Source organism: Corvus moneduloides, chromosome Z (genome assembly GCF_009650955.1).
Source record: "Corvus moneduloides isolate bCorMon1 chromosome Z, bCorMon1.pri, whole genome shotgun sequence".
Taxonomy (NCBI): domain Eukaryota; kingdom Metazoa; phylum Chordata; class Aves; order Passeriformes; family Corvidae; genus Corvus; species Corvus moneduloides.
In genome coordinates, this window is record NC_045511.1 from 28,560,910 (window position 1) to 28,585,727 (window position 24,818).

At 45.2% G+C, this 24,818-nt stretch overlaps 1 protein-coding gene across 5 annotated transcripts; it reads right to left on the minus strand.

The window, feature by feature from the left end:
* Positions 1 to 1,384: 1,384 nt before the first annotated feature.
* On the minus strand, positions 1,385 to 24,818 carry TBC1D2 (TBC1 domain family member 2). 5 transcript variants are annotated; one of them, XM_032096825.1, is made up of 15 exons: positions 24,779 to 24,818; positions 24,260 to 24,429; positions 22,100 to 22,587; positions 21,331 to 21,463; positions 20,284 to 20,425; positions 18,480 to 18,616; positions 17,707 to 17,891; positions 16,249 to 16,635; positions 15,295 to 15,405; positions 12,413 to 12,600; positions 10,988 to 11,458; positions 9,724 to 9,844; positions 7,546 to 7,731; positions 6,797 to 6,918; positions 1,385 to 6,109 (listed from the first exon to the last, which is right to left on the minus strand). In XM_032096825.1, the coding sequence occupies exons 3-15, from the start codon at positions 22,505 to 22,507 to the stop codon at positions 5,908 to 5,910; spliced, it is 2,793 nt and encodes a 930-aa protein (XP_031952716.1). In that variant the 5' UTR covers positions 22,508 to 22,587; positions 24,260 to 24,429; positions 24,779 to 24,818; the 3' UTR covers positions 1,385 to 5,907. The 5 variants fall into 5 exon arrangements, with proteins under 5 accessions (XP_031952716.1, XP_031952715.1, XP_031952717.1 ...); XM_032096824.1 differs by lacking the exon at positions 24,779 to 24,818 and adding an exon at positions 24,509 to 24,735; XM_032096826.1 differs by lacking the exons at positions 24,260 to 24,429; positions 24,779 to 24,818 and adding an exon at positions 24,474 to 24,735.

Sequence of the window (24,818 nt, forward strand, 5' to 3'; positions counted from 1 at the left end):
GTCCCCTTTGCAGTCTAAAACTGGGTGGCTGGGACTGGGGTGTCCTTCGTGATTGGGATGAAAGCTACTCTCTTTTCTTCCCTGAGACATTTCAACAGGTCATCCAGCAGCAAGAACCTGGCTGAGCAACCACTGCTGACAGCCTGTGAAGTGGCTTGTGGCAAAGAGCACTCCCACACAACATTTCTGCTGTGTGAAGGGCCTCCAGCAGCCAAGATGTTAGTGCTTTCTGTTGAGAAGTTGGAGCAGCATGTTCTGTAACTCTCTTCCATCCCACACCATTAGGTGCCAGAAATCATGCCAAGAGGCAGGCTGGTGTCCCACCTGGACATCTCTTTCCTGGCCCATGCAAAATAATGAGAAGTGGAAAGTTCCCACTCCAGCAGAGTTGGTTATGAAGGGGAGCCTGAGACCAGTGCAACAGAACAACACCACTGTTAGCCAGAAACCATGTGCAGCATCTCAACCTGTGGCAAGCCACTGGAAGAGCAGAGCCAGCACCTGTTGTGGCTGGTCTGCATTGCAGGAGCTACATCAGCATGGCCACATTCACAGGGTCTGTGCAGCAATGATGAAGCACTTCACCTACCTGGGCACAGCTCCCTGGGAGCAGGGTCCTGACTGGCATGGAGCATTTGCAGAAGTGGATGAGGCGAGACAGAAGGAAACCTGCTTTCTGTACTGTGATAAGCTTTGCAACCCTAGGAAAGGCATGACCAGTCTGCAGACACATATCCTCAGGTATATTTAATTCAAGGCTAAGTTATACCAGCATATAGCCCAGTACTTCTGCACTGAAGGGGAGGCGCTGCAGCAAGCACTGAACTCTGCTTTATCCCTGCCTGCAGAGGTCAAGGGGCCTGACATGTCTCTGGTAGTTCTGGATGGAGACACGTGGAGGAAGCTGCTAATTAGTTATGACCACCAATTAGCTTCACCTTTAACAAAAACTTCACTGGTTCCCACTTTTCCTACTGTAATTATTTCCAGCCCCTTGCAGTTCACTATCACTAACTGTGCCCTATGTACAGGGGTGGGTGGCATGGAGGGCACAACACCCACCAGCTTTGGGACTGATTTAAAGCACCATTGCAATGGTAGTGTCAAAACCAGAAGCCTTTTCAGAGTTTGTGGCACTGGTGTTTCCCATCAATTTGCAAGAGCTTTTATGATGTTGAAAAATGTTATTGGAAGATGCAGCAAAAAATATCAATTGGTTTTAATTTTGTTTTGGAACTTTTCCTCCCTGCAAAATGCTGCCAATAGACAATACTTTTCTACTAACAAAATGATTTTGTAAAAGAAAAAATATAGGCATTATTTTCAGCAGGGAATTGTGATGTTGGGCTGAGTTCTATTTTTTCCCAAATGATAAGGACAGTAGAACAGAACAATATTTTACTCTTATCGAATAAAGGGAACAATATAGCATTGGAGAAGTGGACAAAACAAGTCATGCAAAATGCAAGCAGGATGCCAGCTCAGCTTGCAAGGCTGACAAAGCAGAAGTTATGCAAAGCAACAATATTGCACTTACTCAAAATGGGGGTTGAGGAACAGCCACCTAAAAAGGACACAGGACATTGAAGACAAACCCCAAAGAAACACATAAGGACTACCAATAAGGAGTGTGACTATGTAAAATAAAGTAATACACATACATTAAGTAAGCAGGGATAGCCAATGAATGTGTCATCAGTGTATGACAAAACCTCAAGTTTTGAGCATTTACCCAATGCTCAGGGCACTCAATTAGAGGGAGGATTCTCCCAGTGACCAGCGCACTGCAATAAAGAATGCTGCTTTCTAATACTCAAAACCGTGTTAGAGAGTTTTTATCTGGCCAATTTGGTATTACAAGGGGGCTTGAAATTTAATTCTGCTTACCCTGGATATTGCTCCAAGTCTCCAAGCTTCCAACAGCCTGACACCAGAATGTGCCAGATGCTCTGTATCATGAAAATTAAGCTCAAAACCAGAGCAGATACTGAATCAATGGCTGGAGTCTCAAAGGCAGAGTTTGCACTTCACAGGAAGCTGTCATTTAATAACAAGGAGAAATAGGAACTTTGTCTCAAAGGTAGTGGACCATGTGCCCAAAGCAAACATCTGGCTGCAGCAGGACAGGGGACCTCTCGCCCCAATTGTGTCACGGTTAGGGATACCTTCTCTTCCACTGACTAAGCTGGTGTGCCATTTTCCCCTCTGGAGACTCCTGAGGTTGAGCAGAAAGCACACAGATAATCTCATGATTTAGCATCTCAGTGCAGACCACAGCCTCTCACTGAACTCTAGGAAAGGGGTTAAATTATCTCAGGTGGCATTATATTGTATCAGCTCCAGCACTGTGGCTCTGTCATGGGAAAGTGGTTTGTCTTCTTGCAGGTGCCATGTCCCTAGATGAAACAGACCTAATGTTTTGTAAAGGAGCTCTTAGCACTGGGAGACACCTGGAGAAGTCTCAGCATTGTCTCAGGCCACAAGTGAGCTCCTGAATGGGAAGAGAGCAAGCCCCAGGCCTTGTGTCTGTGATGGTGGCAGGAGGTTGCCCAGCCTGCAAAAACTGGAGGAGAAACCCAGCACTGTGTTACAGCTTCTGCTACAGGCTGTTGTTGCTTCCCACCCACGGAAAATGCCTTGTCCCTTAGCTCTCACCTTCACCCTGGATGAGAAGCTCAAGCTTAGACTAAACATTAACCCACAAACAACCTCCCCAGTAGTGCCTCTTACCATGGCAGCATGCTAGAATACAGGGCTTAGCCACAGCATATAAAGGTATAGATCCTGCCAGCCCAACACCACCCAGGCCAAAAAGGAGTGAAGAAGGGAAGCTTCATGGTCTCTTCTTGTTGACAGCTTGGGGACTTACTGAGCCAGCAGTGGCTTTATGTGTGTTTGGCACCCCTCCACCAATTTATCCTCTCAAACCCTGTAAACTTTTAGTGGCCCCAAGATCCTGCAACAAAGTGAACGACAAATTAATTGCACGTCATATGGAGGAGGGTGGGTGTGGAAATCAAAACTATTCTTGTTAGGGTTGGAGCTGGTATCCCAAGCTTTAGATAAATGCAGAAACAGAAAGCTTAATTTCACAAGTAATGTTATGCATGCAGCAAAGCTCAGCAAAGACCGGCTCTGGGTAGAAAGACACCTGTTTTATCCACAGGCACCAGCACAGGCAGGAGGAGCTTGCTGGGCTGCATAACCAGGTCAAACTGTTTCCCAGCCACATCAGCTGGCAGCGGCAGCACAAATCATTCTTGAACACTTCATGCAGAGGTAACCAAGAGGTTCAAAACACCTGTGGCACTGACTGACAGTCACTCCGTGTCTTGCAGGGGCCTAAGAGATTTGCATTGGGCAAAGCTAACCTCTGTCCCAACTGGAATTCTGTGACCTGAGTTCAGCGCTTTTCAGTACCGCTGAAGTTTGTGAAGCAGAAGGAAAGTAGATGAGGGCCCATGAGGACATGCGAGCTTGGCTGCAAGGTGCAGGTCTGCATAGGTCTTGCAGATATTCCTTCATCCATCACAATTTAATAAAGAATGAACACAAGTGATTGGTTATGACTAGAGGAAATGGCCCTCAACAAATACACATGGACCAAAGAACTGATGAAGACACAAAAGAAAAGAAACTTATAGCAACCCTCAGATGTCCTTCCCTTCTGATTTCAATTAAAAATTATTTTCAGAATTCCCCATCAGGGTCAATACCTTGATCCTTATGTCTGCTTCAGAAGAGTTTATGTATCACATAGACCAATGTTTATTATACACTGTAGACATATGTCAGGCTGTGGTTTAGTCTAATAATACATGTTTCAAATGCCTTTTTTAATAAACATAAGGGCAAGTCAGGAGTGAAGATTTTTAAGCTGTTGCAGAAAGCTCTAGGAAATAAAATTGTAAGTAAACTTTCAATTTTCATGGTCTTGATTTAAAAGATAATGTCTATAACAATAGCAAAAGTCTGTGTGCACCCATGAATGTAAGAGTATAAATAAATCAGATTAGCAATATCATCTGTGAAGAAAGACCTGCCTTTCAGACTTCCCTAGCTAGGTGGCATAGTTTTAAAATAAGTTCATTTTTCTGAGATACTGTAGTAGGGTTGTAGTAACATTTTCTTCTCATCCCACACTTTCAATCTGTGCAGCTCTCAGTGACATTCAGGGGATCTATCCACTCTTCCCAAAACTTCACTTCGATTACTTCTATACTGTGTGGTTGCCCTCCACAGGTCTCTCCCATCTCAGTCTTCTATAACTCATTGAAACTGGCTGACTTGTCCAGTGAGGGAGACCATGTGTCTCAGGTGAACAGGCACTATCTCCCCTAGAGTCTGTCATCTTGGCTGAGAACACTGGGGGCTATGAATGCCACCTTTTCCTTCCTCTGCAAACACTGACAACTTGAAGGGTTGGGTTATCAACCACAACATGTTTAACAAAGGCATAATCCACTTGGGTTCAAGGTCAGTCTAAAAACATTAAGCAGACCCCTTGTTATAGCAGGCACACCTGGAATAATGCACTGCTCAGCCAGAAAGTGGGGCAGCAGGATCTGGCATCATGTTAGGGAGAAGAAGTTGTATTTATCTAAATACTTGGCTCATCCGGGGTCTGCGGAGGCTGAGCTGCACAGGCAGGGTATCTAGCCCAGGGGATGGGCAAGCCTGGGAGGCAGGGGAGAAGGCTATCAAACGCCATTCCCAGAGGCAGATAGGGCATCTCTGAGTGCTAGATCCATGAAGGCTAGCTCCTTGGTTCAGGGGATATTAATGGTTTTTTCTAAAGAATATCAAGTAATATTTTGTGACCTTGTTCCCAGGATTTGCAGGTTCACTACCAGCCATATGCCATGGGTAAAATACCTTCAATATCATAAACTCCTACAGAAAAGGCCTCATCCCTTCCATACTGAATGGGAGTCAGAGACAGGGATTATCAATGTAAAAACCCAGCACAGGAGGACCGTAACTGTGGGGCAGAGAGATGGCCAGGAGTAAGGCTATCAGAAAACCCAGTCATCCCCAGTAAAGGTCCACATAACACTAGGCTCTGCCTGCAGGCAGGCTGTAGTTGGTTGCATGCAGAGATGAGAGTTCCTCTATGAAACAAACTCACCAGCACAGAGTGCTGCCAGGGTCTCAAAGCTAAACAAAGAGGAGGGAGAGCTCCCAACACTTCCCAGCCAAGCAGGAAACACACCTTGTGCTCCCACGAACTTCCACAGGAATCAGACCCTCCCACTGGGGAAGCAACTCTACTCTCCCACAACCTATTTTCTTGTCCCAGCCTGAGTCCCACTGGATGATGTCCTCCAGCTTTCAGAACCCCACAGACCTAACACTCACCTGGAGACAGTGTCTTGACTCAGTAACAATGTTAAACACACACTCTCCTGGCAAGCTAGATACTGAAGGCACCAATACCCTCAAAGAGCAGGCTTTTTTCCTGACCCATTCAGAAGCCCTAGGTACCAATGAAGGAGTGTTCTCGGTTCATTATTTCTGGAGATTTTACGTGTACATAAAGATCTCGTTCAAGCCTCCATCAGAAAATGTATAAAAGCCCTGCTTGGTTGGGTCTTTTGCACCATGTCAGTTCCTGTCGTTATACCACAGCTGGTATTTCCTCTGCACCCTCAGCTGCAATCCTGAACTGCACAGGACAGGATGGGCTGAATGGAGAGAAGTACAGAAGAGGATAAAACTCCTCTGACACCTTCCAAACCATTACAAAGTCTGACTTGGTCTCCAAATGGTCCCATAACTACAGCCTTGCTTACTGGGGCAGATGAACTCCTGTAACCACACTTCCCCCTCTGGTCCATTTCTTACTGACAGTTGCTGCTGCTGACCTTCTGCAAGATGAGAGGGAAGTGATGATGAAGTCTCTTTTTGTTAGATCTCTTCCTCCTCTTCGCTAACGACGTCCTTCAGGTCCTGAGGTCCCTGCTCTGCTCGCTCTTTGACGTAGGCCGCCTTGATCTGTTCAAGTTCACACAGCTCTGCCTCCAGCTCTTCCCTGTGCATTGACCGACGGCTCCTCAGCAGTTTCATGGGGAAGGGGTTTAAGTCATTGAAAGCAATGTTCATCAGCTTCCTACAACAGAAAGGACAGCTCTGGTCAACCTATTTATTGACTGGTAACACATGGTAATAGATACACTAAGAGCATTCTGGAGTGTGCAAAAAGTAGTGCCTCAGACTTCAGCCCTCTGAGCTTAGAAGTCACCAACTGGCAGAGTCTTAAAGGAATTCTTTCCCACACAAGCATCCACCCAAGCAGTACTTCACATACACTTATACCATCCCACCTTTTAAAGTACCAGTGTGAAGCCATCATTTAGGAGACAATGGATCAGATGCCAATTTTGATGGCTTCTCAGGGAGGAATATTCCTGATGTTGAGCTCGTCTGATCACAGAAATCTTCATCTCAGACACATGTTGCCATTAGAGGTCACGGGTTGTGCAATGTTCCCAAACATCCCAACTACAGCTGAGAGAAATCCAGCAATCAGTAGCACAAGTACCAGCTGCTACAAGAAAGAGGCGGACCCAGACTTTGTGTCTTGCTCTGCTGTAGCATGCCTTTGCCCAAGCCAAAAAGATTTTAAGTAACACCATAAAGAGAAAGTCAAAAAAAGACAAATAGATCCATGTCCCACAGATCTGTCAATGCATATGCATCTCTCTTTATAAATTAGTCACAATTCTTGTTTAGCTGACCTAACAGGCAGTCAAATACAAATACATGGGGGAAGCTTGTCTACAACTCAGAGTCCTACCTGCCATCCATGATCATTCTTGTGAAAAAGCGTAGGTACTGGTAGATCTCCACACTGTCATGAATCCTTAGGATTTCCTCCTCGTTGTATTTAAAAATCGCAAGAGCATAGCGGAAAATGACCTGGAGAATCGAAAGGTATTTGAGTAGATAAGGCTTTAAGGAGCTGAAGGTCCAGGCCATCCTGGCATAGAAGATGGTGTCAGGCACACAGCACTGCAGTACAGCCTAGATCCCGTCTTACTGCTGCTCTCAACAGTCTGTACTACGGCATGCCTAAAGGAGTACAGAGCTATCTCACGGGAATGACCATCTGTTAACTAATTTGCAACCCCAGAGAATACCAGGCTCTACAAAAGGACCCCACAGCGATTTCACAAGGGTTCTCCCTATGCACAGGGACAATGCAGGACGCATGTTTTCAGATACTGCCTATCTTATGCTCCCTTTGTCTGTAATACTCTCAGTTGTGTCACAGAGCAGGAGATGCCATGGCCTATCAGACAGCTGTTTTGTTCAACTACCTGCTGAAAAGCACCAAGTGCACAGAATCAGGGATTAGGTCTGCCTACTAGCAGCAAGTACATAAAAAACACAGAGGCTTGGAGACATCAATGCATGACACTGAACAGGCAGGATAGGAGAGCGGTTCAACCTCACATTTCTTTGATAGATGTGTATGCCCATCACCCTCTCACCACATCACAGAGGTGGTGCAGATGGGAGGAAGGCCTAGACTGAGTGTCGCACCTTAGTTCCCTCATACAAGAAAGCATCCCACACTCGCAAGAGGATGTCGCTGACCAGGCTGTCCACAAAGGCCACCAGAAACCAGTTGAAGGTGATGAGTGAGACATCGATGCGATACTGTTCAAAATGAGCCATGAGGCGAGGCAGCTTCTCAGACAGGAAGTCTTTGAAGACTCTCTGATCTACCTAAAATTGACAAAAAAGAAAACAATGAAGTCCTAGTCAAGAGCAGTGCTGGAAGAGAAGAGTGGCGCAAGAGGACAATGGCCCTTGCATGTCAGGGTCATCACTGGTGCTGCCTCCTAGTGAACCACACCCCAGGAAGAGCAGAGCATCCTTTGTCTCCCGACCCTTCAAACTCACTGAGCAGTGTACTTGTATGCAGCATCCAGTGCAAGGCATGGAGCTGAAACAGGGCCAAGATACAAGCAGAGAAACATCCATTCTTCTCACTCAAAGAAGCATATTCCTTCCCTTCAAAGTCAAAGGGAAAATCTGACACATCTTCCTGCACTGGTCTTACCGGGATTTTCTGTGATACCACGAGCGTCCAGTTGAATCACAAGAATTAAAACTTGCCCAGGTCTGAATGACTGTACATGGTCCAACAGACTGAACACCTAGAGTACCTCTGACTTTGCAAGCAGGACCTGACCTTCTCACTTAAGCTTCTCTTTGTGGTCTGAGTGTTGTCTGTGCATTGCTTCTGACTGCATGAGCCAAAACACAGAAATGCAGTCAAGTAAGATCCTTGATCCAGGTTTATAAAGGTTTCATCTCAGCAGAGCTGTGCTTTCTGGAGGGTAACTGCTAAAGAGCAGGATAATGTTTAGGGCTTCCCTATGCCATATCATATTAATGCCCAGCTGTGTCAGCCCACTCAGCTGTGGCACAGTGGTACAAACCATATAGGTGATATGCTTTGTCTTTAAAACTTGCACTTTTAAGTTTTCCAGCCAACTCACTTTATCAAGCCAACCCACAAAGCATCACCTTAGATGTTCCTTTTTACATGGGTCTTGGCTAGACTTGCAGATACCAACCACGAGGTCAGAAATTCTTTCTAAAGAAGACTCTCAGCTGACAGTGTCTTCTCACCAAATGTAGGGGGGCCTCTTCAGTCTGTTATATTTTCTCTGTCAGCCTCTACTTGCTGAGTATTGAATGCTGTCTATTAAATCCCACAGCTAACACAACCTGCTCTGGATAGACATTTTGCTATCTTCACAGTGATTTGACTGTTTTCCCCGTCTGTGGGTTGGCCTCTCCACCAGCACACCACTGTTCCAGTAAACATTAGTCAACAAATTCAGTGGCACAATCTCTCAGCTACTAACCCTTGAAGACTCCTCTATTGTGGACCCACAGATAAAACCAACCCTCTTCTCTCTGAAAGGACCACACACAATAGAGACACAAAAGTGATAGCCAGGCTTACCAGACTGGGCACTGAAGGGTGTGGGTGGTATGGGCACACCATTACAATTCCATTGAACAACATGGGAGTTAGCTTATCTCTTTGTCTGCCTGGGAGGACATAGCAGATCTGACACAAGACATGCTGAAAACCTTGAAATCCAGTGATTTTGAATCAGCTGGGTAAGTTACTTGCAGCACATTTGACATCAAAAGGCCAGAATTTTTTCTGATCTGCAGAGAGCCCCATGGTGACAACACCACGTTTTATCATGAACTGAGGCAAATACAGTGAATATAAAAATCTCAGTATTTTCATCTATATGTGCATGGCACTCCAAAGATGGAGTGCAGCTCCAAAAAAATCATCTGAAGGGCTGCAAAATGGTGCCCTCCTCATACTCAGGCTACACATATCACGAGTTTGCAGCTTCACCTCTACTAAGACTTCTTTAAAATAAGTAACTGTGCAATTAATGGGTACTTTCCTTCTCACTAACCTGACTTTCATGTTACTACTTAGGAGTGGTACCCGATTTCCTAGAGTTGGTGACCAACTTTGCTGCTCTGTGTGTGCTGCTCCTGTGAGTGTAACAATTTTGTACTCTCAAGTCTCCAACACCTCTGCAACGGAAGGGATTGCAAGGTGGTATCACTGTCCTGTGAGAAATCAAACACACAGCAGGTTGACTACTCACTTTTTAATCTTTACTGAAAATCACTGTATGAGAATCCAAGCAGATGTGAGGGTGCTCAGCTCACCTGTGATGTTATTAGTGTGTCACTGTAGTAGTCCGCTGGCATTAGGTTCTCCACAATATAGACTAGACACCAGAAAGCACTCTCCTCATCTTCCAGGACCAGGAGAGCAACAGCTGCCAATCTGTGATCGACAAGACATGGTGAGGCAATTCAATACTTCAGGGGGAATCATCAGCACAGGAACTGAAGAATACAAGACTTCTTTTTGCATGTCTCCAGCTCCATCAGCATCTAACGAATCACGTGTGACAGGACAGCCAGACAGAGGCAAGTGATCTGTTTCTGAAGGAACCACAGGGATGTGATTTTCTTTCCCATGTGGCTCTCTCAGAACATACGGAACTGGTGTGACAAAGTCAGGTTTCCCAGCTAATGTAATGTTCTGTAGATGTGCTGAAGTTAGTAGTGTGCTGATTTGGGCTATTTCAATGCAGGAAAGAGGTCACTCAGAGGTACTCCATATTATGTGATATAGTTCACCTCTCCATACATTCTTTTACAGCCCTGACCTTCTTCAGCTCTGATTTACTCCCTTTTAGACAGACTAGAAAGATGATACCTTACATTAAGGGCTCTCAGGAGAAAAGTTTCTATCATCTTTTTGAAGACCATCCAAACATCATTAGGAATAAATAGCTTACACAGACCTTCCTCATGTGAAAAGGTCCAACTAGAAATTCCCTTCTTACAGCTAATGCCTGGTGCCTTTTCTACTTGGCAGCACAATTCTAAGAAATTTAGGTTCATCTTTCCTATAGCCTTCTTTGGGAAGTGAAAGAAGCTTTTATATTCTCTGAATCTTCTCTTTTCCAGACAGAACAACCCAGTTTCCTCAGTCTCTCCTTGTGTCATTTGCTGCAACTCCCTCATGTGTTAACACTTCCCAACACTTCCTCCAATCTGTTCTCAGCAAAAAAGGGAATCACCAGGGTGTTCTTCTGCTTTACTACTTTACATTACTACTTAAAAATTCAGCCTTGTGCTGTTATTCTGCAACTGCTTCTCTCTTCCTCCTATAGCTGTTCCTTCCTATTCCATAACTATAGAGATGCCACACAAGTGCATCCTGCTGCTTACTGGATCCCAGCAACAACGCTGGATGAAAGAAAAGACACCAAATGCAGAATTCTGCAAGTAAATACCTAGATCTAGGACAGAACTTTAGAGAGGCAAGAGCCTGGGCCTGCTTGAATCACAGCCTAGAGTATGTGTCTACACCTTTTCAGTGCTCTCTCATGAAGAAGCACCATACCTGGCTCCTCACCTGTTCAATCCCTGGCAGTATCCAATGGCAGGATTGTGCCAGGAGAATGCCAATAACACCCTCCGGAGCTTGGGGATGAGCTGGGAAGTGGGAGAGGAAAAATGCTTGTTGTTGGTGAGTGTGCGGGGCAGGTCAAGCTCAATCTGCCGGCAGGCAGGGTGCTCGGTGCTCCTGCTCTGCTCCAACAGTCGCTGATAGTGGCCACACACAGGGCTGCAGTGCCGGCTGACCATCCACCTCCACACCCGCTGCCGATGCTCCACTGGAATGCCACTTCGGATCAGACTCTTCAGCTCTGCAGAGGGGTTCAGCTCTCCAATGCTGTTCCATCTGTCACGGAGGGGCTTCTCCACTATTTCGTGGCTTCGCAGTTTGTTGGACTTTATCTCAAGGGCTTGGATTTTGGCCAGGAGTTTCCAGTCCTCAATTTCATAGTCAGGTACAGTCATAAACCCATACTCATCATACTCGCTGGAGGGACACAAGGCAGTGTTTAGCTCAAATGACAGTGCTGGTACCTGTGTCAAGGACACTTACTGCCTGGGGTCATGCCAGCTACAGCCTGTTGCCAGGATCCCGTCACCCATGCCAGAGCACAAGTACTTGTGGGTGTGCATTCCTCCCCACCCTTTTCTAGGCTGCACTGCGATCTGAGAAATGCTCGTTAGGCCTCAACTTCACTTTGTCGCGCTGTCGCTTAATACTAAATCTGGGGTTTGCTGATACCCTTGCTAGTGATATTTTTAAGCGATCTCAAACACTCATTTGTAACAGTACTCCTCCTTCACTTTTCTGTAGACAGCCTGCCTCAGAGCCTTGAAGATAAATGAGAGCCTGCAGCACTGGCATACACACACAAATTCAAGCACAACTTTTCTCTGAGCTGCAGACCAACCTCATCACACCCCTCTCATCAGTCCCTAAGGGAATATCAAGCTCACCCTGTGTACCTTCTCCCTACCATGTCCTAGTGCAGAGACAGTTCTGTAGGAGAGGACTGCAAAGGCTTTGGGGCATCAAATCCGAGAACAGAGATCCACAGTCCCTTCTGATGTCTCCCTGTACACAATACAAATCTCTTACTCATCAGAACAGCCCAGGAGTACTGATAGCACAGCTTGTACAGGGTTTGTGCACCATCTGTCCACAGGGTGGGATACTTTTAAGATATCATCATATTCTTGACAAAGAGACCAAGCCTGGCCTACAGGGTCTCATCTCCAAAGCTACCTGGAGAACCTGCGAGGCTGACCAAACAGATAAAATTGTAATTGCTGCATAACAGGGGCACTGACTGTGCAGGAAGGCATAAACACAAATGTAGGCCTCTGCTATAAAATGGCCTTAGATGTCCTTGCCTGCACACTTCTCTTTGCAGACAGGCTTCTACAAAGCTGTGAATATCCTCATGCTCTCAACTCTTACCTTACAGGGTTCAAGTTAAAACCTTCATCTGCTTCTTCCTTCACATCCCACTGGAGAGCTTCCTGGATGAGGTTCTTCACCAATTCAGCATGCGAGCTGGGCAAGCCAGGCACAGCCTCCTGCAGCTTTCTCAAGACTGTCAGGTATTTGCTCTCCATCTGGCAGTTTCTTGCTTGCAGGCAGGCACACTGATGGGGAAACAAGAAGGAAAGAGCTCCCTCAGTGGTAGTTCTTTCTGCATTGCCACTGCTCTCTACTGGCCTGGTCTGCACATAAAGTAAACACTTCTGAAGAGCAAAGCCCAAGGAAACACATTCAGTAGTTTTCCACAGTCAGTGGAACTGCAGCCATGAATCACCACAATCTATGAACAAGCATGAGCTGCAGTAGCTAGCATGCAACAGAAGTTGCTTATTGACTGGGAGACCTTCTACATCATCACCTATTTTAACTACTGCATTGTATCAACAGATGGCCACATCCCACCAGCTCAGCTGAGGACACAAAGAGCCAGCACTGCATCTGAGTCCTCTGCAGTCTTTTTCCCTCACCCTCAGACAAGTTCTCTACACCACATTGAGCTGTATCCTGATAAAACATACTACTCCCATGACTGAGCTATAAGCATACCAATTTCAGGATACACAGTAGCACCACAGACTAGGTGACCACATGCCCCTTAGCATCCCCAGTCCCATGGCACTGTACACATCATTTCTCATGCACAGGAAGCCCAACTGAGACCAAATAGCAGGACAATACCTGCCACCACCATAGTCCTGGGCATAGAAAGCAGAAAAAATGAATGAGGATTATTAGACCACTCCACAAGTGGGGAACTGAGGCCACAGAGGTGATAAGACTCACCCAGTGTCTCACAGGAACTCAGTGAAGACTCCTATTTGGTGGGAAGCAGAAGTTGAAAACAAGAACAAAACAGAAGCCACAGAAAGAGTTAGGTTGCATATAGAGGGGACAGAAAGGAGCATGGTTTCTTTCATACTACCACTTTAATTAGCATTTTGCCTTACACTGAGCATGCTGGGCTCATGTGATTACCTCCTTTTTGAAGGTTATGGCAGTCTCAGGATGAGAGGGCAGCAAGTTAGGAGGAAGGCAGGGTTTCAAAGAACTATAAAGCAAACACATGTAAGAATGGCAATAACACCCCAGAAGCAGCTTTTTGCCCTGTTCCAGAAGCCATGACCATGAAGACATACCTGTGGTGGTGCATTCCCCACGTAAGGCCACACTATGATCTCAGAAATGCTTGTTAGGCCTCAGTCTTGATGAGGCTCAGTCTTAGCACCTGGGCTAAGCTCTTGTGCTTATCAGAGACACTGTCTGCTCCCAGGAAATGGTGCTGCCTAACAAGCTTCTGTTTTTAACAAACACCATTGGAAACTTATTTTTCTCACAAACCCAAATGGAACAACATTTTTGTCATCACATTTTCAAAGAAAGTTACCAATTGCAGACAGGATGGCAAACTACTATGACTAAAGGCAATTGTCTTGTGAACCTATGAACAGTGGTCCTAAGTGAGACCCTTTGAGCTCTCCTGGATCACAGTGGGCTGTGACCAGCAACCTTCCTTTGAGTGAGGCCTCTCAGAGCCAGAGAACTCTCATATTTGCTGCACTTGCATGACCACTGTTGAACAATGATGACAGAGCCCGGGCTGATACCCCCACTCCTTGAGGCTCAACCCTTTGCCTGTTGAGAAGATGCAAAGACATCTGACAGGAGCACTTCACCGAAGGAGAATTTTCACATGCTGTACATACTCTAGGTCTGTGTGAATATGCCACAAAAAATGTACCTGGAATCTTAGATTCTTAAGTACTTTAGCCTGGTAAATAAGTTAGGCCTGTAAGTGAGTTACTGTCGTGATTACAGTAAATTCCAAGGAATCTTTTGTAAATTGTTTAAATTCAGCCATTGCTTAAGTGCTATTAAAATCTTTAGGCCCAAACTACTGTTCAAGTCCAGAGGTAAGTTTTGCACAGGAGTCCACACAGAACCTTGTGGATCGATTGGAGGGCCTTCCTTATTCCTTTCATGCTAAAGCTTTCCCATCCTTACTCTTTTCCATCCCCAGCTTCCATGTAGATTTTTGATTGATTTTAGTTTTAGATTGACTAAAGGTTTTTTAGTATTTTACATCTGCTTTAACCATCTAGTAAGTAGTAGAGTGAACCTTGCCAATGAGCTTTGCTATGCTTTCACTTCAATTTTAAATACTATTAAACCTGCTTTGCCTAACTTTTGCCAGTGATTCTTTAAGCAACCTAGGACACTCATTCACAACAATACCTTAAAACCCAAGGAAGTAAATCCTAGGCAAAACCCACAGAACCAATTCCAGCACACACCACCAGTCTTGGAATTGGTTCAGGACCAGAAAATAGGATTAGACAAGTCTGAGGGTAACCAGGTTATGCACACTTACACAGCTACAAATAATAATACAACTTAGGAAAACACAAGAACTCTGATAGAACTGCAGGACTTGAAGAGTGCTGCCACATGGCAGTGCCAAGTCCATCAGAGAAACCATGACTAGATGGAGCCAGGACTCAGTCTGTCAGCTCTAAGGAAACTTTTCTGATTGCCTGCACAGTGTCGCTCTTTTATTTGCATAGCTGAAATGCAGAAATCTGGGTCAAGTTTCAGCACCTTTAAGACTAATCTTCACAGGTATTTTACTTCTGTTGAAGAATTAAAATGGTCATGTCTAATTTGGAAACAACACAAAGCAGTAAAGAGGTCACACTAAAAAAACACGAGAAAGCTTATTCCTTGTGGAACAAAATCTATTCCAGTGCCAGCTTCGAAAATAAATTAGTTCACACCAAGGAAAAAAGGTCATTTGGCCTTACCTTCATCAGAAGGGCTTTTTCATTCTCAGCAACGCTTGTCCAGAGTCGAGTAACCTGGTGGATCTCTGAATTGAGAAACTGGTTCTGGGTTTTGTATGCATCAATATCATCCTACCAAGCAAAACAGTCACATAATGAGAGTTCTTGAGGGGCTTGAAATCCCTCCCATTTCAGGGACGTCAGATTATATTAAAGACAATAAAATATCTCAAAAATTCTGTGTTCTGAGGAGCAGACAGGACTCCCCAGTAAAAATATTGCCTACAAAGGAAATCAAGGCACAATATTGTCATGCATCAACAAGACACTTGAAAATGCTAAATGTATATATGTACTTTAAAAACAGGGAGATCATGGTCATATAAAGCCAGAGACGCACTTAAATAAGATGAAGAATGTATATGTTTTGTTTGGGTTTTGTTTGGTTGATTGGTTTGATTTTGATTTGTTTCTTTTTTTTTTTAGTGAAACAAATCTCAGCCCCACAGCTGGCAGCAAAAACAAACACTCTCCATAGCAAGTGGATCTTTTGGCAATTCTCCACCTCACATTAACCCATAACTACAGCTGTGCACATAGAGACATACAACGGGCTGCATCTGAAAGATCCAGCATGTTTTGGGAAACTGTTTGCAAGACAGAAACAGAGCAACAAAGTAAGTGAAGGCAGCAAGTCATATTGCATCTGTGAAACAGAAGAAAGAAAAGAAACTGGCAGGCACTGAATGATGACAGGAAGTCAAACAAAACAGGCTCTAAGCTGAAGCCGAAACTGACCCAGATGCTTTTCAGCACCCTATTGGCATCAGGTGAGTCCCTTCCAGCCTTCCTCTCGTTTGGAGACAGATGGAGCAACCAGCAGAAGTATATTCTGTGCTTACCACAAAGAATACCCTCCCACTGAATCTGAGGGCATAAAAATGGGCCTGAAAGACCTGTGCCACTCTCACACACCTTCAGATGTTCAATCTCCTCCTGCTGCTTATACAACGTCTCTACAGTGATAGTGTTGGCTTCTTGCAGGGGGTCAGAGAACTCTCGGGCCATTTGCTCTGTCAAGGCCATGATGACTTCCTGTTTGGCATGGTTCTTCTCCATCAAAAGCTGCACATGTTCCTTGAGCTCCTGGATATGGCTGTCTCTTAAAGTCAGTATCTGCTCCAGTTCCTTCTTTTCTTGTTCAAGAGCTTCCAATCGACTTGTCAGATCTGCAATTTGTCTCACTTTGTGGCGCACCAGCTCCAGCCTGTCCTTATCTTCTGCTGCAGTGAGATACATGCTAGATACTCGTTTCTCCTGCTGGGCTGCCTCCAGAGCTTTGTGGAGAAGTTTAACCAGTTCCTGGAAAGGGAATGCAAAGCCATCATTGTGCTGTCCAGGGCAATGGCAGTATAGACAGCACAGACCCAACAATGAAATATCTTGAAATTTACTCCTTCCAGAAGGAAAACAATGCAGAAATCTTGAAACCACAATGATACCACAGTGAGACATTCTGCTCTCAGAGCTGGGGCTGAAAGATCTCTGCAGCAGGTCACAGATGACCTGATGTGGATTGCTAGCAGAAAAGCTGCTGACCACACTGTCTGCATTCTGGCTTTCCTACAATTATTCTTGGGAGGCCCAGCAGAGAACATGGAGATGTGGTCAGCAGTGTGGTAAAATGGGAGAGAGGGAAATAATGCAGTCTGTAACTAGCTGTGCTACCAGAAGGAAACTGCACTGTCCATTTTAACTTTCATTCTGCCAGAGTCCTCCTTCACTCTATCCTGCATGAAGGCATGGAACCTTGCCCCAGCAACACAGTGCTGATTCAGGCTCTGCCATCTCAGACACTTTAAGAAGCAAATCAAGACTGACCGCCCAATATGGGACCTGGCTCTCCTGACTCTTCTGCTGGAAGAGCTACCAGCATCATTAGCAGAGAACCTGGAATTGCTCCATGCTTTGAAGAACAGTATCATTCATGATTGACAGCCCTTGCAGTGACCCATGTCCTGACTTCTACAGGCAAATCACACCTTAATGGTGGGTCACTGTTCAAAAAGAATGATCTGTTGTTAACAGCATGACTCCACCTGGTAGTTCTCACCAGTGTCACAGTAACTATTCAGGTGTACTTAGTGAGCAATAGAGATGCAGGAGCAAGACAACAGCAGAGCACTCTCGGATTTATCTCCCTCTTACACCTAGCTGCACTTCCTAGAAATGGCTGAAGGTCCTCCTTTGTGCTGGGCACACTCAGGCACACACAGGTGTTAACAGGTGCTAACACCAGGAGCTTCAACTGGTCTCCAGGTAGTGCCTGCTGAGCACTTCTCAGCGCTTCTACACACCTGTGTGTAAGGGAGTCCCTGGGACCAGCCTCAAGGCCCTGACCCTTAGAAATAGCAGTCTCTTCACCACACTCACCTTCTGTGATTTGACTTCCTCTGTGAGTGTCAGAATCTGTTGCTGTAGGACACTCACTTTATCCACTGAGTTCTTCTCCCTGGACAATTCTTCAGAGCCTGGGAAGCCACTGTTCATCCACCTGGCTTTCCTAATCCAGTTCAGTCTGGGCTCCATCCTCCCATCTTCCAGGGTCCCCTCCTTATCTGAGGGGAGATAGATTTAATTTACACAGGATTGCTTTGCTACTATGGACTCCCAAGTCTTGCTGTGGGGGAACTCACAACAGCTCCACAGAGGAGGCTAACATACAGGACAAGGAAAATTGACTCACAGGATTGAAGCCAAAATAGTAGGGACCAGACACTGATATGCCCACAATAAACAAAGCTGTGATGGTTTATGGTACCTGTTAACCCACCTTGCACCCTGCTCATGTATCTGGCCCACAGCAAATGCAAGTTACCATCATGGAAAGGTACACATGCAGTGAAGCTGCCACACTTAGCCTATGACTGTGCAGCAATTACACTTTTACCTCAAAGAAATAAATCTGGCACCATGGATTTTAATTCTTTTTTTGCCTCTGCAGAATGTTCCAGAGGTAGAAGACAGAGACAGATGGAACCTGAAGCAGAGCCAAAAGAGTCAGTCTTGTGGCAACAACATAGGAAGAGACTTGAGACAATGTAACAGAGGTTTCATATCCCTTGACAAGTTGCCATCATCTCCTTTCCGTTCCTGCAAAGTCTGAATCCCTCCTAGAAGGCATCACACAGCTCGGAAACAATCACCTGCATGACCTGCCTCCACTTCTGCCTCTTGCTTCTCATCCACATTCTCAGGATGCTCTTGGAATTCATCAAAGCTAAAGACATTCCCATTGTTCCCCCAGAGCTGCTTGGAGCCACAAATATTGTAGACAGTGTTTCTGAAACAAGAAGAGATCAAGACAGCCTACTGAACAGAAGCCATGATCACTGCAGCCAGCCAGTGCATATTCAAACTATTCAATGCCTTACCCCCCCTTACTTCCCACCCCTCCTCCCAAAACCTATCTCCTTCATGTGCCAAAAAAATGAACTCTTTATAGTGTTGGCAGATTTGAGGAGAGCAAGGTTGTAACTGGTGTAAACCAGGAAGATGCCACAAAATCAGTACAGCACAGCAACGTAAAACCAGGGAATTTCCCCATGTGCTTAAGCCCTATGCATAAACACATCAGACCAAAGAGAAGGATCAAAGGTAACAGTAGACTAACCACATCCTTCCCTGTCCCTCTCGCCTTCCCTTCCTTCATCCATCCCTATCTTTAGTTCACTGCAGAAATCACCAGGTGCCAAGAACAGCTGCCAAGAGAAGCTCAGTTACCTACAACACAGCCAAAACTGGGACAATGATCACATTTGAAGCAGTCAGAGGTCCTGTGCTCTGAAACATTTAATAAACAACCTTGCCACTACAAAGTCAATAAACTAAAATGCAGTAAAGAGTTTCAGGAAGAAAACTGCAGTCAGACCCAGAAACAGTTTGTTACGGCTGTTGCTATCAGATATTGCCAGAGGCACTAAGAGATGACTTTACAGAATCATGAGGAACTACAAATGTATGAGCAGTTTGTGTAAAACCTACACCAGAAAGTACGCATACAGGTCTTTTCCCTTCTCCTCCTGTGTTGTCCTTCAGCTAAAACAAAGCAAGTCCCTTGTTTTAATGTCTATAAAAGACTCAGTGTCTGCTGCTTTCCTAACTGTAAATGAAACTGCTAACATGTAAATGAAACTCTGATCTCATAGGGGATCTTTCTGCACATAAGCATCAGATTGTAGCTGCAGTACTGGTGGTAGAAAAACTACAGGCAACTTCCACACCAACAGTATTTGGCAGGTGCCTAGCTGCCTACCACACTTCTGGTCACTTACTCATTTTTGGTTATATGTAAATAAGTGATTACAAAACACAATTAGGAGATAAACAAAAAACAATTAGGAGATACTGATGGCATTGTCTTTGTGAAACTGTAACTGCACAAGGCTTGTAACTTTTAACGTGATGGGGCTACTGCAACAGTAGATAGAAGCAGGCAATAGGAATATTAACATCCTTGAAACTCAGCAAGCAGGAGCAAGCTGTGCAGTCAGGCCTCATTACAGGCCTAAGCAACTTTTCCCTGGAGTTCCTGTTTTAGAGAATGCACTACAATCAAGGTCCTTTGAAACCACTGGAAAGTGCTAATGGGCTTCTATCATTACTTACTGAGTACAGCTGAACCTGACCATGTGCCCTTCCAAGACTGCTGTACAGATGCATCACACTAGGCATGCAAAGAACTGACTACACTGAAGAGAGCTTAACCAAGTCCTAGGTCTGCTACCACAATCTTTGCTAGGAGAGCTACATCACATGAAATGCATCAGAACAGGGGGATGTGGAAGACCCACTGGCAGGAAGTTTACTTTGACCTGGACTAGCCTCCAAAAAGGTGCTTCAGAGTTCTCCCACCCAGGCAAGAGTCCCCTTTCATACATGACAGGCAAGGAAGGCACACAGTGGTAGGCCAGCATGTCAACCACACTGCAGTTCTCTTCATGCACTTACTGTATCTCTGTCCAAGGGTGCTTAAGGGAGATGTTCTGCAAAGCAGTAGATGTTTGAGGTGCAGGCAACGATGCTGCCTTTAAACCCACTGCTTCTGTTGGTGTTTTCACCAGAGGCAGAAAGTCTTCATTGTCAACTACATCTACGTAAAAACAAAACAGGACACAAAAGCAAACGACCAAGACAGAACTCCATTGGACTTTGGGTCCTTCATGTAACCTGACAGCCACAACAATTTACTACAAGTATACATTGCATGTTCAAGTGGTCAGGTAGAACAAGGACAGCAGAGTAGGCTTCCTTAGTTTTAGGTCAAATAGCAGAAGTTTCCATGTACAAAGAGAATCATCTATTCAAGGCCAGTCAAGTGATTTCAACCATATATATGAGAATGACTAACCTTAAACAATCAAACTTTAACTGCCTAAAGATATAAGGAAGGAAAATTTTGCTATTCTCTTCCCACATTCCAAACCACATTTGATAGCTTTAATGCGCAGATAACATTCTGCAAGCAGTTTGTTACCAAATTTTTGCCTGCTGCAGCAAGATGCTACCCGGAACTCTTGAGAGCAGACACTTATCAGGGAGGGGATTATTTGTTTCAAACAAAATGCGCATATAGTCATAACTTAACAGGTGGATACCCTGGTTGTGCCTCCCCTTATCTGCTGACCTGTCTACTACCACTTCTAGGAATGGACATCTTAATCCCACTGCTGAAAAAAAACCTTGCTTGCTCTGTATTTCACAGGCCTTAAAATAATGACCTATCAAATGTGCACATTTCACATGTGTGAGGAAAATCAAGATGGAATTCATGATCACAAGACACCTGAACATTCCCAAACATGCGCTGTAGATTACGAGGCAGCTTACTCACTTTCGTACATAATAAGGCAGAAGTGTCAAACATTGGCGAAGTACTGATAGTTGGCACCTGCATTTAAAAATCTGGCCAAAACTTCTACCCACTTCCAGATGAGGAACACCATTCATCACCAGGGGGCTGAAAGCAAAAGAAAGGCTGACACGTGCAACACCTACTTGTTCTTCCAGCCAGAGGTTCATTCACAAGCTGGGAGCTGCCCACAGGAAATCTGCTCTGAGTGTTGCAAAATTCCCAACGTCTCATTTGCAGCTGTTGCAGCCAGTACATCATTGCCTGTTTGCTGATTGCCTAACATAACAGAAAACAGGAAAGGGAGGGGAATAATCTCATCAACATGAGACATCCTGAGATGACCACCACTCTGCTGCACAAGTCAGCAAAAAATAAGGCCCACTGTATCAAGCCTATGCTGTATCTGTATCCTCTGGTCCTAACACTGATTTGGGAAGACAGAGGAAATCTTTAGTATGGCCCTAAGTGGTAGAATCTCAGTGGACCACCGACCTAATTTTAAATTTGTTTTGGTTTATTATGGTCCAAGGCTAAGCAGAAATGTCACAATTGTTTTAGACAGGAATCATCCCCAGAGCTTTTTAACAATGATTTACACAGAAATAAAAGCCTAGCAAAGAATCCTCCTAGAGCAACCATTTTAGACAGGGGAGTTCATTTCTGTTCAGTAAATTACATGTGGACTGCAGGCCTCCTCAATTACTTTAATTTGGCACATAGTTCAGGTTTTATTCCCACTCTGTTAAACAACAGCCATCTCACAGGAAAGGAGTCCCAGACTTGCCAAAACAATACAAGTAATTTAGGTGCAAGTGGTAGCAATCAAAGCTAGGAGGACTTCAGTGAAACTCAAGCTAAGAGATACCTTAGTACAGATGTGTGTGAATGTCCTGACTGGGAATTTTTCATTACCTTCAAAGTAAAAACTCTGCTTGGTGTTCTGATCTCAAAAACTCCTTCCCCATTTTCCATTTTACAGTCAAAGCTGGCGCTGGAGAGATCAATAGACCCCAAAGGATTAATGTCCTGGGCAGTTCTGTAGTATAGTAAGCGACATTTGTTTTCGTCATAAAAGAACCAACGAGACTTCCAGGTCTTGATTGGCCCCTTGATGCCCAGCTTATTTAAATAGCCACACAGTTTTTTTCTGGATGTTTCTGTACTGGGTTTCAGCGGTACGTTTTCCAGTTCTCCAGGAGAGAGAAGTGTGTCTTTCGCTCTTGCTGAGGCTCCATTGCTGCTCTTAGTGTCTGGATCTGACTCCACTAAATTGCCTGGAGCAGCAAGGGTGCATGCTCCGCTTTCTGGTCCTTTCTTCATTTCTTTAAGGAAATAGATTGAAGCAGGAAGTTCTCTAGGTAAATAAGCCGATCTCGATTATATCATCAGTGTTACAGAACCTGCAGCCAACAAAAAAGGAAGAAACAAGCTCAGGTCTGCCACACAACAAAAAACCACTTCCTAGCTTTCAAACTACCCAGCCAAGGTCTCCAACTCTACTTTTGGTCATTGCTCCCTGCTCTCCTCTGCTCAGACGACCTCTATACATCTGTTTTCTCCCCTTTTAATTCCTAGATTAGCCTGGACTAGCAGCCATAATCTCTTGTGCAAAAAATAAGCACAGCCTGTGGGCATACCAAATCAATAGCAATAACCAGGGCATTTGGTACTTAATGTTAAGAAACAGCCGCAGAAAACACGGCAAGATAACAAGGGGGTAGGCACATAGTCAGGTCAAGGGATTGCAGGGAAGTGTGTCCTGGTATTTCCACTGAATGTTCAACTAATATTTTAAACCATGGCTCTGGAGAAAAATCCAGCCTTATGCAGCATTCTTACGAATAATTTTTGTCAGCTCACTATAATTGTTAAAATGCCCAAATACTATGTGTTAGTTCCTCATCCAGTAGGATGGATTCATATGATGGATTATGCACCAGAGAAAGTAATTCTGTGGTCCTTGCAAAAGCGACTTGGTTGCTTCTGTGACCAAAGTGACCACCTGTGTCCCAGAAGTATAAAAGAAAAAGATAAAACTCAGGCTGGAAGGGATCTGTGTAAATCTCGAGTTCAGCTGCTCTCTCAGACTTAAATCTGTAGCCAGGTCCGCATTCAGATAAATTTTTATCATACACAAGGACGGCAATTTTGCCATGCTTCAAGTGCTTAACCACAGGACAGGTGTGATTTTTTGCTCAGCACTGCAGATACCCACAGCTCCAGTATAAAGAAAGCTAACAACACTCCAGAAAAGTATCTATAAATAACTTCTTGCATTTTTTGAAACTTTGGTTTCAGACACTAACATAGCTAAGCAAACATGTAAGGAAATAAATGGCTGCGGTGATAAGTTAGTGGGAATCGAACTGCAGACACAAAACTGGGAAAGCTGATTCAACACAACATCCAGCTGTTTGACAACATGTCAATGAAATAGTACAATGGAGCACACTGAGATGTTCCCAAGCTGATCTTGTTCCTCTGCTTCTAGGAACAAGTTACCCTCGTGACTGAGAGAAGGTTTGTCCATCCTAGCGCTGGCTAAGCCCCATCCTGTTTATTGCTGCCCCCTCCTGTTCCTGCATCAGCTTTACAGACAACCATCAGGAATGTTCACTCTTAGTGGAAAGCTACTTAAATTCTTTTCGTTCACTCGCATGACACTGTGGATCCTGGTGCTGAACACATTCACAAATGCCAACAACAAGCACCCCTTGAGAAGGTGTTGCCTCAACTAAATTTCTGAAACACCAAAAACACCTCATTTGCAAGCTAATTTTGCCTGGCACAAGGCAAATATCATCAGGAGGAAGAAACACCCTCAACTTTCCCAAAAAGACTCTCGGGGTTTTATGTCAGTACCAGTACAAGTATCTTCTGTACCGCCTGAAGACTCCATCACACTTCTACCTCTTGCCAGCATGATGGTCCATGGGTCCACACCACGAACAGGATCAAGTAAGCATTTTAGGTAATTTAATTTAGGTTGTTTAGTAAGCATTAGGTTCAAGAACCCATTTATAAGGAGCCATGTCAGATCTGCCTTGCAAAGACCTCTAGATAAGACCTCACCTCCTTAAGGGAAGTAGAGAGAAGCTCCTGGAAGTCACCGTCTCCTGGCACAGAGCTACTGCTGCAAACACCACCAAGCAGGTAACCACAGCCTCCAACAAATCCAACAGCAAAAGAAAAGCAGCGCCTGCCTGAGGTTTTCTTCGGTCCAGTCGCTGCCGGGTAGCTGTCTGAAAGATATATTTAGCCGAAAGCTGCCCCAACACTGACTCACCAATGAAAACGGATCGGGGTGGACCCTGCACAAACCTTTCCGGAGCTGCTGGTGGAATCAGCACAAGACAGCCCCCACCGCCCCTCCCCGTGCCTCCCGCAGCGCCGCAGAAGCGCCTCCCAGCCCAGCTGCACCGCGGGGGTACCAGTGACGGCCGCCGGAGCCTGGCACGGCCTGAGCCTGGCACCGCTTGTACCAGCGCCGGCTGGGGCGGGGGGGGGCATCCGCGCCGCTGGCCGGTCGGGGATTTTGGGATGGGGGGGCGGAGCGGCGGCACGGGAACCCGCAGCCCCCGCCGGGAATACCTGCGGCGGCCGCGCTTCCTGCCGGGCCGGTCTGCGGCCG